A 19,445-nucleotide genomic window follows, 5' to 3' on the forward strand; every position below is an offset into this window, starting at 1 on the left:
TAACGCGTTATGGAGCACATGCATCGAAGCTTCTCAGCTGTGCTTGTGCTAAGAAAAGGAAACATTTTAAAAATAACACGATTGTCAATGTAACCTTTTGTAAGTAGTGCCTGGAGGATTCAGTGTGGAGAAGCTCTAGACACAGCATGTGTATTAACTTGTGGATTTTTCTGTGAGTATTTGGTAGCAGCGTCACAAAGTCACTTCTGTAAGACTGCGTTAGCTGCGGAGCTCAGCTCAGAGCGAAATGAGGTGAATGGGAGGGGAGATGATGATGTGACTCCCCCACCCGCCTTAACTGTCAATCCCCCACAAACACAGTCAATTTGCATTAGCACACCCCTTCACCTACAATTTTAACTTAGTTACAAAGTGATCAAAACTCTTGTTTATATCCTGCGTCCTCTCATTAAACTTGTATCCCGTGATTACCGTGGGCATGACAAACGCCAGCGGCAGCCTGTCTATGAACTTAATTTAAACTTTAGGTTTACACCTTGCTTTGTTTCCGAAGTAGCAGCACTCATGAATATGGTTGTATATGTCATTCTCTCGCTTCTTATTGTTTCGCTGCCTTCTCAATTGTATAATGCCAAGAATGATTATAATTGGGTTTTAAGGACTCTTGACTTTAGCCTCTGAGAGCAAAAGGCTGCATATATTTCAGAGCCAAATTTCAAAATGCTGGCACAACTTCTGTCTACTTTCTTTCAAGTCAGAAAAGTAACAAAAAGCTTTGCACTTCCTCATGTTCATAAGATGTGATTCGTGGACTTACCCGATTCACTTTCAGTGTTTTTTCCTGCACTCTGCTTACTGTTGACTGATAGAAGCTGCAGCTTTTCCCTTAATTTTTGATTTTCTGCCTTTAAGACCTTGATCTGATAATCATAATGACCAGTCTGCCTTTGCTTTGAGTCCTAAGGATACATCAAAATCAATATATAAAAATCTATTTTAATATCAAGGCCATATAAGACTAGTTATTTTCAGTTAGGCGTTTAAGGAAAATCTTATTTGGTGTCCCCAGTATTTCACTAATGTAAGGACTGTTGTTCAAAAAAGTAGAGGTCTGTATTTTCCTTTTGTATAAAAGGGTTCTAAAAGAATAAACAGCTAAGTATTTCAAAACAAGCTTCTTTGAAAAGCTCATTGCATTAACTACCAGCTTAGCCATAGGTCTGTTCTTGATTGTCTTGGCCCTGTTGGCATAACGAAGAACATTCAGGGTCTCCTGGAGGCATTCTGCTGCAGGTGATACACAGGCAATCTAAAGACAGAAAAAGCTGATAATCATAAACACTAAAGCAAAAAAAGTTACATTTTTACAGTAAATTATTTGAATACACATATACTTGCTCAGATTCAAAGGTCTGTGAATACCTATTGTAGTTCTTTAAATTGTAATTTAACAATCTCTTACTGAAATCTTATGGCTGCTTTACTTCACAAGCAAGTTAGAATAGAGCTGGTGGTTAAAGAGTAAGACTGGGCCATTAGGCAGTGTGGCACTGCGGTTAAGGCTTTGGTTTCACGCCCTGAGGTTGAGGATTCAAATCCAACTACTGAAACTGTGTGACCATGAACAAGTCACCTGTCTGTGCTCCAACTGGAAAACCAAAAAATCTCAAATGTTGTAAATTGCCTTGGATAAAGGTATTATCCAAACAAATAAATGTAAAAATGAATGCCTGCAACAAACACATTAACATATAATTTCCTCACACAAGGAATAATATAAACTCTTATCAATTTAAAAGAAAATGGGTGTGGTTTTACAGTAACAACTGGTCACAAACAACAATACAGCACAACTACAAATCCCAATTAAAACAACAGTACAATATACAGTATACACTACTGGTCAAATATTTTAGAACACCTCAGGTTTTCCAATTTGTCTTCAAATTTAATCAGGTGAAAGGCAATGAATGACCAAAAATGGTGAAAAGGTAAGTAGTAAACTGCCAAAGGTTTAAATTTAAAGTTTAGGTTAGCAAAAATAGAAAAATGGAAACAGATTAGTGTCTTGCATAGAGTGACTTGCATTCTAAATCAAAAGGGTTACCACAGTTTGGTTGTTTTATCAGAAAAAAGATGGCTTGTGGAATGGCAGGTCGACAGCTAAACAATTAGAAGTTCATTTTAAATAAATAAATAATTTAATGGCTGGCTTGATCTCCATGGGTGTGAGAGAAAATATTTTGTTAGTTGTGGGAATTACAACTCGAAGACACATGATATCCAATATGGTGTTCCACAAGGCTCTATCCTGGGTCCGCTGTTATTCTCAATCTACATGCTTCCGTTAGGTCAGATTATCTCAGGGCACAACGTGAGCTACCACAGCTATGCTGATGACACACAGCTGTACTTATCAATAGCACCTGATGACCCCGATTCTATTGATTCACTAACACAATGTCTGACTAGTATCTCAGAATGGATGAATAGTAATTTTCTCAAGTTAAATAAAGAGAAAACTGAAATTTTAGTGATCAGCAATAATGGATACAATGAGGCTATTAGAAAGAAACTGGATACATTAGGATTAAAAGTCAAGACGGAGGTAAAAAGCTTAGGGGTGATTGTTGACTGTAATCTGAATTTTAAATCACATATTAATCAGATCATTAGGACAGCATTTTTTCACTTAAGAAACATAAGTAAAGTTAGACCTCTTTTATCACTGAAAGATGCTGAGAAATTAGTTCACGCGTTTGTTTTCAGTCGACTAGATTACTGTAACGCACTCCTCTCAGGACTACCCAAAAAAGATATAAATCGTTTGCAACTAGTGCAGAATGCAGCTGCTAGAATCCTAACTAGGAAAAGAAAATCAGAACATATTACTCCAGTTTTGATGTCACTACACTGGTTACCTGTGTCATTCAGGATTGACTTTAAAATTCTGCTTATGGTTTATAAAGCCTTAAATAATCTAGCCCCATCTTATATATCGGAATGTCTGACACCTTATATTCCAAATCGTAACCTCAGATCCTCAAATGAGTGTCTCCTTAGAATTCCAAGAACAAAACTTAAAAGAAGTGGTGAGGCGGCCTTCTGCTGTTATGCACCTAAAATCTGGAATAGCCTGCCAATAGGAATTCGCCAGGCTGATACAGTAGAGCACTTTAAAACACTGCTGAAAACACATTACTTTAACATGGCCTTTTTATAACTTCATTTTAATCGTAATTTAACTTAATCCTGATACTCTGTATGTTCAATTCATCATAACAACTATTCATGGTGGCTCTAAAATCGGTACTGACCCCTACTCTCTTTTCTGTTTCTTTTTCCGGTTTCTTTGTGGTGGTGGCCTGCGCCACCTCCACCTACTCAAAGCTTCATGATGCTCCAACAATGATGGACGGATTAAAAGGAAGAAGTCTACGTGACCATCATCATCATCAAGCCCTTCCGTGAGAATCCTAAAGCCAAAGAGGACTGTTTCATTTATGTTAGGTAGAATGCCCAGAGGGGACTGGGCGGTATCATGGTCTGGAATCCCTACAGATTTTATTTTTCTCCAGCCGTCTGAGTTTTTGTTTTTCTGTCCCCCCTGGCCATTGAACCTTACTCTTATTCGATGTTAATGTTGATTTATTTTTATAATTATGTCTTTCATTTTTCTATTCTTTAATATGTAAAGCACTTTGAGCTACTGTTTGTATGAAAATGTGCTATATAAATAAATGTTGTTGTTGTTGATGGAGGCATTTAACGGAAACTGGCAGAAGAAAGGGGGTCAGGGAAAGATCGGAGAGTCTTGGAAGAATGAGCGACAGAAAATGATTGGGAGCAAGAAAGAAAGACGGAGGTTGATAGAAGGGATGAGGAAGACGGAAAGTGCGTAAGCAGCGTGCAGATAGATGGAGGCAAGCAGCCGGGAAGAAGAGCCTCATGGGGAGCTGAAGGGGGTTGACATAGAAGGGGAGCTGGACTGGAGTGACCCAGTGCCTCGCAGTGGGCTCATGTGTAAGTTTGGGGAGAGGCAGCGGGAGATGAAAGGAGGCGGCAGTTGTGTCGAGGGCCTGGATTGACGGTTTGCTGTGCCCATTGGTGGGATGTCTTATTTTACTGATAGATTCAAAAAAGGTGAGCTGGAGAGACATTTGTAGAAAGAGGCATCAGGGCTTACACATTTTTGACTGTACATGCTGTAAAGATTTTACTTGCCGCAGATTTTAACTTCACTTTACCTGAACACATTTATGGATATTTTAACCTCCTGGGAATTGCTCCAGTTTTTTTAAGTTTATCTATTTATTGAGAGTTTAACTGCACTTACAGTATTTAACACTGTTATGACTTCTGATGGATTGTTTTAATAAAAGCACTAATCACTTTGCACCTACCCTTTGTTATGTTTGGGTGTTGTGGCCTCATCTACTGGCTCATCCCTTGGTTACATTATCAATGGTAAACAGGTTTGAGAGGCCGGTAGTGTGTAACCGACCCATACTGCCACATGGCTACTTTGATGAATCAAAAATTTGAATAAATTTTTGTACACTTAATGATTTCTTGACTTATTTTTTATTTTTCATTGTTTATTTATTCTATGGGTTTATTTCATGAGACATTTAGACATTAAACTGCATGCATTTCAATAAAAACTGAAAAACTTTTGACCTGTAAAAAATATATATATATATATATATATATATAAACCTAAGCAATAACAAACAACATGAAAAATGGTTTATGACACACTCTGGGATGTAAAGAAGATATGCAGGCAATGTTTTTTCCAGATAATGATGCCATGTACAAAAATAATCAAGTCCTAGAAGCTAAAAACAGTCTTGTAGCCTGGAAGCCTTGTAGTCACTTGCCTTCTTAATCATGATATTAACACTGTAACAGGTAACCAATATACTCTTTCATAAATATAGTATATGCCCTTTGACTACTTAGCTGATACATAAAAAACATTATAAACTGCTTACCATAAGAGTGAGCCCTGATCCTCCAAGTGAGTCGGCCAGTAGCTTTGTGAGCTTGCTGTCTCGATAAGGGATATGCCTCTCTTTTTTTCTGGTATCCACCAGGGCAGAAATGCAGTTACCTCAAATGCAGAAACAAAATAAATCATATTAAATACTTTTAAATATTATTTAAGTCTAAAATGTAGTCACTTTGAATCCAGATAAAAGTACTGAGAATATTCCACAAAAACTTTCTTAAGGCTAAACATGACCCCATTTTCCCTTTGATACCCATACTTAGTAATGAGTTGTCATTATCCTATTAATTTTATCTCTCCTATATTCACTCAGAAATTGATAGCCCCCACCAAGAACAGCCATCCAAAATGATGTTGTTGTTAAGTCTTATTTACATTGGAAGAGTATTCCTTCTCTTATTCATGCACAAAAACATCCTTTCAGAAAGTAACATTCATTGATTTCTTAACCCTTTCTGAGGACATCATTACAGCTGGACTATTATAAAGTTCTCTTGCGATTTATGATAAGAGTCTCCATGATATGCAGTATATATCAATAAAAAAGACCTCAGAACACTGACAAAAACACAAAAGCACGATCACATCACCGATTACGTTTCGGTATGTTCTCATTTCCTATTAAACATTAATCAATTTTAAAACCTCTAACTGACTTAGAAATGTCTACATGGGTTTACTGCATCGTACCTTAAAGACCTGCTTCACATATTGTTAGTTCCATGCAATATATTTCTGCAAAGTATTTCTGCTATTAATTGAAAAGATGTAATGACACCACAAATTGTATTTCTGACAGTAGCACTCCAACCTTAAAAATCTTGCTGGCATTTGATTCCATAGGCCTGTTGAAAATAGGGGTCAAATCTGCCTTGAGTCCAAGGGATAATTGATTTGGGAGGTACGTCAGTGCATACTCTCAACTGTTAGGTACAGGCCAGAGCAGAAAAGAGAGAATGAGAGGGGGTACTTGGTGTTACTTTGGTGGACAGTTGAACTAGCTGCTACCAAAAAGACAGGGGGTTAACAACCTACTAGCTCTGCCAGTTCATCCTTCTCTTTCTCAATCTTAGAACCCTGCTTTCCTGCACAAGCCTATGCTGTATACAACCTACCTGTAGACCAGGCTATCCACCACAAGTGTTAGGTGAAATAAATTTACTGTTGAAATATTTTGCATAAATACCGTCAAACATCAAATATCAGTGTTCTTTTATATTAATGAAATGCTTTAAAACTATAAAAATTGAGGTTGAACGCAAGAAAAAAAAAACAAAGAGCAGCACTCTTGGTACAATAGCACCTAATTCAAAAGCAATAAAGGCAACAGTATTTTTGCAACACAGAAGCTTAGGGCATACCTACCTAAGGTGAGAAGGCTACGGTTAATGCTGCATGCTTCTTCCAGCAGCTCTCCAAATGATCCAGTCTCCTTAACTCTTTCATTGCCTGCTAAGTCCACAATGCAGAATTTACCCTCCTTTCCAAGACTGCCGAGGGCATTATCTTGCTGCAAAACAGGGGTGCAAAGGTGCAAATCCTTTAAACTTGCTTTTAATGATGAGTGCAACTTGCTGCCACACTTAAGAGGGATAACTGATCATCCTTGCTTTATGTATGACCATTCTTTACACATTACTTTTTTGCATCAAAAATTACATTTCTCAAAGACAAAATCATTTTGATTGGGGAGAAGCAGAGATATTCTAAGGCCCTATGCAGTATACCTATTTAGAGGCTCCACATCTCCACCCTTCAGCAACCTTAAATTATATAGTATACATATCCAAAACAGTCTAGTTTGGTGTGTTTACTGATCCCAGAGGACACTAAGCATTTGCTTACCTTGCTCATATGAGAAAATAGCCCTGAAGAACAAGACCAGTATAAGGGGCCCAAAAGAAGAATAACTCATTTCTGATGAAGCAACCAATATTCACTAGACAGTGAGGGCATACTGAATAAATAGGAGCAACTGCTATTTTTCATTTGAACACCCCAGACCTATATGTAAGAGATGGATCTCTAAGGCCATCAAGACAATACAAATACAAAGTATGTAAAATGTGTTTGCTTTCTAAGGGTGTGACAAAACAACAGGAATTTGAATATACCTGTGTACAGTGTATCCACATCTTCATAGATGCTATACTTTCTTTCTACACAACAAAAAAGTGTGTATGCTAGGCAAGTTGGCATCTTTGAATTGTGTGATTTTGTCCCGCCATGGACTAGTTTTACATCCAGGGATGGTTCCTGCATTGTTACCAATGCACCAGGGATGGGCACTAAGCCTTCTCTGATTATGCATTTAGTAAAGAAAATGGACGGATGAACTTTGTTTGCAGTTCATAATAAATTTCTAGAATCAATTTACTACTTAGAATCCTCCAAAGACAGCATGCAACACATTCTTCTGCAGATTTTCAGGTGTAATGAACAACTCAGTTCATAATCAAAGAGAAATGCACTAATAACGTTTCCCTGGATAACCGCATATTTTCATCATGAGTAGGGTGTCAGTGAAACTCACAGATGTCCAAATGATCAGTTTCATTCAATTCATTCTTATATAACACCCCTTAAAGCAGACACATACAGAGCATTGCACAAATTTACAAATATAAAAGTTACAATAAAGTACAAAATTCCATGTCATGCATATACTGTAAAATACATACAGTGTATACTATATGCATACTGACATTAATATGTATTTTACATTATTGAAGTCTTTTGGTTCCTAAGAGTAATAAAGTAAAATCAGTGAAAACAAGGTTCTGAACTTGATACAACAGTTATTTATGTATGTGCAATGAGTAGCTCAGTAAAGATTTAGCAGAGAACTTCTAAATGCTTTAAGCATTAAACAAAACAAAATCATTATAAAGGTAATGATAACATGAGTATCCAGTCATTAAATGATTCATTACGGATACATAGTAGTAAGCACAGTTTCTAACATTATGACTCCTTTCAGCTTCTCCTTTGAAACCTTACTCTGAAATAAGTATGCTACATTTTACTAAATCCCTACTGGTTCAAAACAAAACGTTTTGGTTGAAAAAAGAGATCTGGTTATTTTATGAAATTCAGTAGCTGCCTGATCTTATTACTGCTGCAAGCAGGACAGACATACAGTACCTACTTATAACTGGTTTTGTGCTTTAAAATTCAGGTATGAAATTATGCAGAATCATAAAGTTATCAGGACTCACTGCTTTATTTTCAACATGGATGGTGAAAATCGAGTGACTCCTACTGGAGTGCTCATTCAGAGAATGACCAGATGTTTGTCTGTTCAGCATTCCTGTGAAATACAGCAATTTTAACATGAGTGGTGAGACAAAAAAAGAGAGAAAAGGTGAAGATTAAGAAGACAGCATATTAAAAAAGAGGGAGAAGGTCTAGAAAATCCAGAAAAAGTCAACGGAAAATTCTAAAATGGAAGATGTGCAGAAAAAAAAAGAAAAAATATTACTTATAATAGGAATGAAACAGTGGGAAAAGAAAATGAAACTGATATAGTATAATAAACTTCAACAAATTAGAAAATACTTGAAAATGAATTTGCAAGCTCACTGAAAAAATCCATGCCATTAGATAAGTACTGTATATGAATTGAAAAATTAAAGAAATGGACATCTAGGTAGCAAAGGTTATGCGGTCACTTCCACAAGTATAAAAAAATCCCTGTGTTGGCTGGGATTGACTCCAGCAGACCCCCTGTGACCCTGTAGTTAGGATATAGCGGGTTGGATAATGGATGGATGGATGGACAAATACCCCACCAAATGTACAAGTTTATTGTTTTATTTTATTTTTAAGAATTACCCAAATTTAAGAAAAGAGAGATATTACAGAAGACCAATTAAGTTGTTTAACTTTTTTTGTAGCTGCTACATATTGAAAGAGAGCTGTTAAATGCTCCACATTCCAAAGATACCCAAGGTCAACACTGCTACTGAGTTGAAAATTGTTGTTTAATTCCGTTTGTCAATTAATCTGCTCCACTTTATGTATTGGCAATCAATATTTCTATTATTATTAAGAAATAGTGGGGCTTTGTCTGTTGCTCGCTTAGCTCGGCCACCCCGGGGTGCGCTATGCGCCAGCCACTTTGCGTTGCTACTGTTTGCATTGTTAAGTGGGGGGGCTGAACGGGTGCTAAGGAGATGCGATCGAATCAGCTGCTGGCTTGCTGCTGCTGCCGAGCTGCGTGTTTTGCTTGTCGTACTGTGCATCAATCATTTAAAAGCCTGTACAGCAGTTGCCCTTTTGTGTCACTGCCTTGTCTCGTGGGACGTGTCTCTTGCGAGACGTTAAAGTTTCTCACAGAAAATCACGTATCGTCTCCTTTCAAGCCTGCCAAGATTTTTTTTTTATAACAGAGAAATATGACACCCAAAACTTGAAATCCAGCCAATAATGCTGTTTTTAATTTTAATCTTAAGAAAGGAAAAAGTGAGAAGATGGATAAATTAAGCGTCAAAAGTGAGGGCCTGAGTCAAATGAAAGTATTTCTATAACATCTGACTCAATGATATGGCCCAAAGAAGGGCATTAAAAAAAGTTCTGCCCTCAAAGAAGAGTTTGAAGTTAAACAAGAGCTCGTCCGTCAGGCAGTTGAGCTGTAGTTTGTACTTTCTGTGCCTCTTTCCTGTTAACAGTGAAGGTTAACAGGAAAGAGTGCTTTGTGAATTGGGGAGTTCTGTTTATATTGTCAGACTCATATGGTAGAGATAAAAACCTTTATTTATTTATATTCAGGTTCTCCCTGTTCCTTTTCAATTACTTTGCAGGATAAACACTACATGCTTAAAGCAATAACCATATTGAATTATTTTGTTGTGTATATCTGTGATGGAAGAGTTGGTTTCAAAAATACTGCCAATGCTTAAAACATTTGCGTCATAATCTTCACAAACAGACTGAGATCCCATACCTCTTTCAAGAAGATCCATTACTGTTCCCAATAGTTCAAAATTTACTCTTGTCAAATTCTGGACGTAAAATCCTTTCTCTTTGTTCCAACGAACATTGAGTGAACCACTGGGGTTTAAGAGGTCTCGTACCTGCCGAGGCAGAAGATAAACAGAAACAATCTTGTTTTTGGGATGTGTGCTTGCAAATGTATGTTTTATACCAAAGTACATTATAGACCTGTCTAACATACATAGAGTGGTGGACATTTCATTACCTTCCAAAAGACCAACCCTTTAAAAACTACTACCAGAAATTTAAAATTAATACAATAGAAAATGCAATCCCTATTACAAGAAAAGGAATCCCCATATTAGACATCTATAAGCTTATGGTGTTAACCAAATCCAACCACAATAATGAAAAGATGGCTAATAAGGAAAATATAAAATTTCTGAAATATTCAAGATAGTTACCTACCTAGTCCATGGCAAAGAAGAAATTCAATGCTAGCTTAACTGAAAACATTCTTGATAACCCTGATCCACATGTTAACTTTAATCACTGTGAACAAGTTGTCCACAAATGTTACTTTTTAGTCCTTGCCATTAACAGCCCATCTCAACCTTTTTGCACAACTCCACTGCACACAAGATTAATTCAAAATGTTAGCACTCAGTGAGTGCAGTTTGGAAAAAATGTCATCTTTCAAGACTTGATATAATCAAATGCAACATTTAGCTGATGTTATGTTGGAAAATGTGTGAGAGACATTTATGTTTTATTTATTTTTAAAGCAATTCATTATAACAGAAAGCAAAAAAACTTATTCTAGACAGGAACCAATCAAATATATAAGAACCAATGTAATTTAACGTCATCAATTAACTTCTTATCCTAAATTTATTGCCATGTCCCAGTGGTAGTGAGGCCATAATACTAGTCATTATGCTACCATGTTTTCCACTTTTATACGAAAGCTTTCTTCCTGTGTTGCATTTTTAAAAAACTGTGCATTTAATGAGCACTATGGTAATGGTCTTGCTTCTAAGATGTCTTTTGGGCCAACATCATTCAGGAAGACAGAGTCTTTTGATTATTTAAAGTTTGAGAATGGAGAGGAATGTATGTCTTTTGAGAGGGCAAGGAAACTGAAGGCAAGTCAGAAGGTCATCTGCTTGAAATCATTAACAGAGAACAAGAAATTGTGGATTGATTCTTTGGAAAAAAAAGTAGAGGAAAACAACCAAGAGGTCTGGTAGGTTGCAGGTGAATCAGAATAGATGCAATTTAAAAGAGAAGACACATTCTGAAAAAAGATGGGGTGGGTTTAAATGGTAGAGACACTGTTCAACCATTCTAGAACATTACAAAATAACTATCAAGGGGTTGATAAATAGGTGATGTAGCTGCAGCATAAAACTCAGATAGTCATAGCAGTTCATCACAAATAAACATTTGTTAAGACGTACCCCTAAATGACTAAAATATGCACCACAGTTGCCCAAGTTTCTAAGTTTCACTGTTGCTTATGAAGACTAAACAAACCCTTTGTTAAAGTCTTGTTACACAGTAGCAACTAGAAGCACCTAGGTAGCCATCATTGTAATGTGTTAAAGTTTGAATAAGGAAGTAAAATGGAAGGAAAGAAAAACAGCAGCAGCAGTAAAAATAATAGTAGTAATATTAGTAGTACTAGTAGTAGTAGTAGTAATATTGTGAAAGAGAAAACGGAGTAGCAGTATAAAAAAAAGAACAATTCAGTTATCCATAATAGAGACACTGGAAGTAAAAGGATATTTGATTGTAGAACAAACAATGAAGGAAGAGGCAAAATAACATAAATGTAAATATGTAACTAAATGGGTGAATAGTAATTAAGTGACATATAACAGTTACTAGATATTTAACCCAAAATCAGAAAAGGTTTGGATGGTATGGAAAATGCAAATAAAAAATTCAGTGATTCTTAAATGTACTTTGACTTTAATTTCATTGCAGACAGTATTATCCAAGGTATTTCATGTTTTATCTGGTCCATATACACACATTCCTACATTTTAGGCCTGCAACACATTCCAAAAAAAGTTGGGACGGGCCAAATTCGTGCCAGTAATGAGGTAAAATAATTACATAATATTGTGATTTCAAACAGGTGATATCAAAAGCTGGCTGTAATCATGATATGGTACAAAGGAAGTATCCATGAAAGGCTGAGCCTTTGAGAAGCAAAGATGGGCTGAGGATCACAAATGCATAAAAAAATGTTGAAATATTTAAAAACAATATTCTTCAAAAAAAGATTGGAAAGGATTTGCATATTTCTCCCTCTACAGTGCATAATGTTATTAAACGATTTAAGGAATCTGGAGGAATTTCAGTGCGTAAAGGGCAAGGGCGCAATCCTAAACTAAACACCTGTGTTTTCTAATCTCTCAGACAGCACTGCATCAAGAACTGTTACTCAGTTCCACATGGGCAAGGGATTACTTTTGCAAAGAAGTGTTCAGAAGTTCAGTTGACTTCTCTGGACTCAGAGGCATTTGAGATGGACCATCACACAGTGGAAACATGTACTGCGTTCAGATGAATTAATGCCCCAGATCTTTTTTGGAAGAAATGGATGCCATGTGCTCCAGACCAAAGAAGAAAAGGACCATTCAGACTGTTATAAGCTACAAGTCCAAAAGCCAGGGTCTGTCATGGTGTGGGGTTGTGTCAGTGCCTTTGGCAAAGGTAATTTGTACTTCTGTTATGGCAACATTAATGCAGAAAACTAAATTGAGATTTTAAAGCAACATATACTACCATCAAGTTGACATCTTTTCCAGGGATGTTCAAGTATTTTTAACAAGACAATGCAAAACCAAATTCTGCACACATTACAAAGTCATGGCTGTGGAATAAGAAAGCATGGGCACTGGATGGGCCTGCCTGCAGTTGTGACCTGTCCCCAGTAGAGACTGTGTGGTGACTTTTGAAATAAAAAATGCAACTATGACAACCCCGTACTGTTGCACAACTTAAGACATGTTTTCAGGAACAATATGACAAAATAACACCTGAAATGCTTCATTATTTACTATCCTCAGTGCCAAAACGTCTTTTAAGTTTTGAGAGAAGGAATGACAACATTACAAAATAGTAAATTCGTTACCATCCCATCAGAAAGAAAGAAAGAATAGCATGGAAAATGAGAAGAGATGGGGAGTTATATTATTTTATTTTAAAAATAATGTACCATATAGATCTCAGAAGCAGTCCAAACATAATGCATGTTGAAAACATTATTGAATAAACAGAGAAAGCAAGAAATGGAGAAAAAGGCAACAACATATGAAGAGTTTGAGCAAAAACTATTTCTGCAGAAAAGGATTGAGACTGCAAAAAAAGAAATAAATAAATAAACAGTTAGATTACATCAGATGTATTACAACCTGATCTGAAAATGGAAAAAGCTACTAAAGCAGCCTAATGGCAAATTATGAAACTAGATTAAATTTAATTACAAAAATAAGTTCTGAGAAAACCAATAAAATGACTGAAAGCTTAAGCTGTCAAAAATGATTTTTGTTCTGATGTTAAAGGGGACAATAGAAATGTTTATTCCAGAAATTTTTGAAGAAAAAATAAAATAAGTAAATGACCCTTTAGAATGTAATTTATCAATGACTAGGATTTTCTTAAAGAAATGGCAAAAAGGTAGGGAGAAGTAAAAGCAAATGAACAAAGTGGTTTTAGAAAGCAGCACAGCCATCACTATGTAGTAATAACCATAATAAGTGCTGTGGCAAATGAAGGCCATACCTGTTCATTGTAAATTTCTAAAAATGTGGCACTCAACATAAACTCCTCCTGTGTGGACTGAGTTCTCTCAAGAAGATATTCAAACGACCGCTGTGTCAGGCCACAGAAACTGTGGTCCTTCAAGCCACCATGAAACTGAGAAATAGAAATTTAAACATACACACATTAAAAATTCAAAGTTGTGTGAAACATTCTTTAGGTTTCTAAATTTTATACTACCTTTAACATAGTAGAACATAACCTTTAACTTACACGGCTCAGACTACAAAATTGTTTTTATCTTGCTTTTATATAAATATGTTATACATAAACATTTAAACTAATTTACTGTATAATGCATTTCGTTATTCAGGATTAGTGTGATGGTCATGGCCTGGAATACATTTTACGGTAAGTAGAAACTCAATGTTAAATGTTTGTTAAAAGACATGTCCCTTTTCATCCAAAAATACAGATGCCTCACCACATTATTTTACAATTGGAACAAAGTCCAAATAAATGTCTGCTTGGTGTTAGGGTATAAACAGGCTTTTTAGGCTTTCGGACTCGAGGTTTCAGGTGTGGACATTAGCCTTTAGTCCACCCTGTCTGCATTAGTCCTGTTTGAGCGAAACTAAATCTCTAACATATTTTCATGGCAATTAGAAAAGAAACTTAACAGCAGTAAACATTATGTGTAGTGATTCTGATTTATAATGTTCATAATCCTTAATCTGCATGTTCTTACCGTTATAACAAGAATTTCTCTCCAAAGGACGGTGGGTTAGTTGTCTTAGAAGGCCAAATGAGTGAGTGTGTGAACAAATTTGGCCAGGATACCTATTCTTTTTTAGATAGATAGATAGATAGATAGATAGATAGATAGATAGATAGATAGATAGATAGATAGATAGATAGATAGACAGACAGACCGACTTTATTTGTCCCCGGGGGAAATTAGGCTTTTTACAAAAGCTTTTTAAATAAATAAATAAACACACACACACACTTTGGTTTCAACACACACCAGTATAACTATAAGGCAAGAAGATTAAAAAGAAAGAAAACTTCTACTTGGTTGCTATAAAGGAGCAACAGTAGCATTTCTTGACATACTTCTGCTGAATAATTTGTTGTCTGAAAGTACATAATGGCACACACTTTTGTTTTAACTCTCTCCTTTGCTACTACCTTCAGGTTGTCCAGAGTGTGTCCTATAACTCAGCTTGCCCTTTTAACTATCCATCCATCCATCCATCCATTTTCTAACCCGCTGAATCCGAATACAGGGTCACGGGGGTCTGCTGGAGCCAATCCCAGCCAACACAGGGCACAAGGCAGGAACCAATCCTGGGCAGGGTGCCAACCCACCGCAGGACACACACAAACACACCAAGCACACACTAGGGCCAATTTAGAATCGCCAATCCACCTAACCTTTTAACTAGCTTGTTGATTTGGCGTGCCTTTCTTGAAGTGATGCTACCAGCCCAGCACACCACAGCATAGAAGACTGCACTGGCCATTATAGAGTTATAGAAGATGTGAAGGATGGAACTTCACACATTAAAGGAATGCAGTCTCCTAAGAAAAAAGAGCTATATAATATGTGATAAAAGTGTATTTTTAACTGACCCTCAGATACAGGAACACTGGTGTTGTCATGAATTCCATATAACAACAGTGCATAAATCAGTCTAAGATAGCTTCATACCAGTGAGTATGGGCCACACAAAGTATAAGTCTTTCCAGATCCTGTCTGTCCAAAAGCAAAAACTGTGCAGGAGAACCTAAAATGAAATATGCACAAAAAAAATTGACAATTAATTATTTTCATTTTAATTCACATTAAGCATTACAATTATTTTTGTTTTACCCACAGTTTCATATATAGTTTTAAACTATTGTGGAAGTACTATATGTAAAGTATGAGCCAATCCTGGACATGGACCCAGTCTGCTAGGTACACATATTCAAACTGGGCAGAATACAGAAAATGGAAGGGAATTTCAAGATCTATTCAACATATTATGGTCAAAAATCAGGCAGCCAGATGACAAGTGTTTTTGAATTTGATTATTTTAACTAAGTAATTATGTCCCCACCACATTATTCCATAAAAACAGCCAGAAGGAAATAATGAATAATATTAAGATTAGAACTAGAAAAAGGAATTCTAATATTTTTTAGTAGCAGTGGCACAGGGCTTTATATTTCTGTGGACACAAGGGGGCGTCTCAAAGCCCCAAATCCTTAAAACAACTACAACTTCTCAAGTACTAAATTCAAGAGACCATTTATTGCTTCATGCCCTACCCCACCATAAGCTATTTTCTATGGGGGAACAGCAAAAGCTTAAGATTCATCAAAAATTTCGATCTCTGGTTTTCGATAGACCTCAATGTTTTAGGGTCTCCTGATACAGAAAACATTGATATCTTGATGATAAGTGTATGTCTGTCTGTGTGCGTGTCACAGATTCTTGAGGATGGTCTAGAGCTAAAACAGTTGGAAAGAAAAATACCAAACTCGAAACTTAAGTCTGTTATGAGATGAGAATGTGCTGATTAGTTTTTGAGATAAATCGTGGAACAGAAAGAAGCACCTAGAGGAACCCTCAAATACTGTAACTCTGCAATTAATTATGAATTCTTCTTGTCAATTGCTATCATAATGAGCTATTTTATGATCAGAAATTTCAGCATCAGAGCGGTATATAATTAATGAAATGTTATAGAATAGTTTGGATAATTTAGTTCCAAGGGTGTGAAGCCTACTGAAGCGCATGTCCGAATTAAAAAAAAATATCTTCATACTGCTTTGTTCCTTCTTTCTCTCTCTCTCTCCTCCACTCCTTCCAGGCAAGCTTTGTCCTTCTCTTCCTCTCCCAACTCTGACTTGTGTGGATGAGGCAGAGATTTGCTTTTAACCTGGACCTGGGAGTGCTTCTGCTGTATTAGCCCTGAAGTAAGGAAGCACTTCCTGCTTGGACAGAACCTCCATCTCACAGGGGAGCCTCCTCCCAACAGCACCATCTAGGGGCCCCAAGAATACTACCAGGGCTGCCCTCCTGAACTCAACTCCTATGCAGACTCTTGAGTGTCCGAATGGCAGCTACGCCAGAGGGATGGTGCCACATAATATACTGTGCGACCACACAGCCCTGACAGGTAATCAACCTCTTGTAAAAGTCATCTTCCAACAATCTTAAAAAAAAAATTTAAATAATGGTTTAAATATTATTTTTTAATTATATTATAAATTAATGGAAAATTAATCTAACCATAGTAATTGATTGGGTTTAATTTTTTATCTCTTAAATAGGTCTTTTGATTTTAACATATATCCCTGCAACCCTTGAAACCACACATAGGGCTGTGAAATCTTCCTTAAACAATGATGAATTTGCTTTGATAATACTGTAGTAAAAATCTAAAACCATTTTTCACAAATGTTTTTAACCAGTTAAACAAGTCTGACAAAGTCTCATGCCATTACTCACCCCTGGAAAACGAGATCAAGAAGTCGCTTCACACCACACTTCTCGAAAACCTCATGTTGTGAGCATTTAGGTTTAAAAACAGCATCAAAAGTGAATAGCTTGTCATGGCTACCGTGATTCACCTAGAAAAGATGGAAGCAGTAGCTGCACATTTACATACTATACAAGCTATTTAATTACTATAATGTTTTCCATTAATTGATAAATTAGTATAAGTCTTTCTTTTGTAGTTTACGGCAGTATACTGATTGCAGCGTTATTAATATTAGTTTATTTAGAAGTGCCTGAATTTTTCTTGTGCTTTATGGACTAGTATTTTGCTCAAACTTTACCTTTTTCCCTTCTTTTTTTATTAAAATTTTATTTGAATATACATAACATGAACAAAATACATGCAAAACAATAAGAATATTACAGAAATGATCAGTACTCCCCTTTTGTTATCACATATCTGTAACCAGTGGAGTAACCATTCTGTCTATATGACTGTATTTCTTTAAGAACCAGTTTAAATTCCCAGGTATTGTACTGAATTGGAGAATACACAGGGTAACTTTAATCTATGCACCAATCTTCAAAAATATGAAATAGGGGCAACCATTGTGCCAGCCCCTGGTATATTTGAGACATTCTTAGAAGCTATTGGGGGCTAATTAGTTCAAAACATTGAACTTCTGAGGAAGACCTTCAAATAAAAATCTGTCATACCATAAAGGCACCACTTGTAACTTGGTCCTTCCCACTGTCTTGGTATCGCCTTTATAGTTTAACTGTACACTTAGATAGATAGATAGATAGATAGATAGATAGATAGATAGATAGATAGATAGATAGATAGATAGATAGATAGATAGATAGATAGATAGATAGATAGATAGATAGATAGATAGATAGATACTTTATTAATCTCAAGGGGAAATTCACATAATCCAGCAGCAGTATACTGATACAAGGAAACAATATTAAATTAAATAGTAATAAAAATGAAAAAAAAAAAAAAAAGCAGACAATAACTTTGAGTAATGTTAGCATTTACTCCCCCGGGTGGAATTGAAGAGTCGCATGTTGTGGGGGAGGAACGATCTCCTCAGTCTGTCAGTGGAGCAAGACAGTGACAAAAGTCTGTCACTAAAGCTACTCCTCTGCCTGGAGATGACACTGTTCAGTGGATGCAGTGGATTATTCATAATTGATAGGAGTTTGCTTAGTGCCCGTCGCTCAGCCACAGATGTTAAACTGTCCAACTTTACTCCTACAATAGAGCCTGCCTTCTTAACAGTTTGTCCAGGCGTGAGGCGTCTTTCATCTTTATGCTGCCACCTCAGCACACCACCGCGTAGAAGAGGGCACTCGCCACAACCGTCTGGTAGAACATCTGCAGCATCTTACTGCAGATGTTAAAGGATGCCAACCTTCTCAGAAAGTATAGTCTTCTCTGACCTTTCTTACATAGAGCATCAGTATTGGCAGTCCAGTCCAATTTGTCATCCAGCTGCACTCCCAGATATTTATAGGTCTGCACCCTCTGCACACAGTCACCTCTGATGATCACAGGGTTCATGAGGGGCCTGGGCCTCCTAAAATCCAAAACCAGCTCCTTGGTTTTGCTGGTGTTAAGATGTAAGTGGTTTGAGTCGCACCATTTAACAAAGTCTTTGATTAGCTTCCTGTACTCCTCCTCCTGCCCACTGCTGATGCAGCCCACAATAGCAGTGTCATCAGCGAACTTTTGCAGGTGGCAGGACTCCGAGTCATATTGGAAGTCTGATGTATATACTGTAGATTGAACAGGACCAGAGAAAGTACAGTCCCCTGCGGCGCCCCTGTATTGCTGAACACAATGTCAGACCTGCAGTTCCCAAGACGCACATATTGAGGTCTGTCTGTAAGATAGTCCACAATCCATGCCACCAGGTGTGAGTCTACTGCCATCTCAGTCAGCTTGTCTCTAAAGAGCAGAGGTTGGATGGTGTTGAAGGCGCTAGAGAAGTCCAAAAATATAATTCTTACAGCACCACTGCCTCTGTCCAGGTGGGAGAGGGATCGGTGTAGCATATAGATGATGGCATCCTCCGCTCCCACCTTCTCCTGGTATGCGAACTGCAGAGGGTCAGGGTGCGGACCTGTGGCCTCAGGTGGTGAAGCAGCAGCCGCTCCATGGTCTTCATCAGATGTGACATCAGAGCAACAGGCCGGAAGTCATTCAGCTCACTAGGATGTGATACCTTTGGGACAGGGGTGATACAAGATGTTTTCCAA

At 37.0% G+C, this 19,445-nt stretch overlaps 1 protein-coding gene across 2 annotated transcripts in view; it reads right to left on the reverse strand.

Moving 5' to 3' along the window:
- Positions 1-19,445, reverse strand: part of LOC120531563 (kinesin-like protein KIF12) — a 50,661-nt gene that overhangs the window by 20,224 nt on the left and 10,992 nt on the right. The window contains exons 4-12 of one of the 2 annotated variants that reach the window (XM_039757079.1): positions 17,187-17,308; positions 15,399-15,474; positions 13,706-13,840; positions 9,921-10,050; positions 8,194-8,285; positions 6,341-6,485; positions 4,959-5,077; positions 1,166-1,270; positions 779-920 (exon numbers count right to left, since the gene is read on the reverse strand). In XM_039757079.1, coding sequence (XP_039613013.1) covers positions 779-920; positions 1,166-1,270; positions 4,959-5,077; positions 6,341-6,485; positions 8,194-8,285; positions 9,921-10,050; positions 13,706-13,840; positions 15,399-15,474; positions 17,187-17,308 — 1,066 coding nt within the window. The remainder of the gene's footprint in view (positions 1-778; positions 921-1,165; positions 1,271-4,958; positions 5,078-6,340; positions 6,486-8,193; positions 8,286-9,920; positions 10,051-13,705; positions 13,841-15,398; positions 15,475-17,186; positions 17,309-19,445) is intronic. The other variant, XM_039757080.1, reaches the window with a different exon arrangement.

Source organism: Polypterus senegalus, chromosome 6, assembly GCF_016835505.1.
Source record: "Polypterus senegalus isolate Bchr_013 chromosome 6, ASM1683550v1, whole genome shotgun sequence".
Classification (NCBI taxonomy): Eukaryota; Metazoa; Chordata; class Cladistia; order Polypteriformes; family Polypteridae; genus Polypterus; species Polypterus senegalus.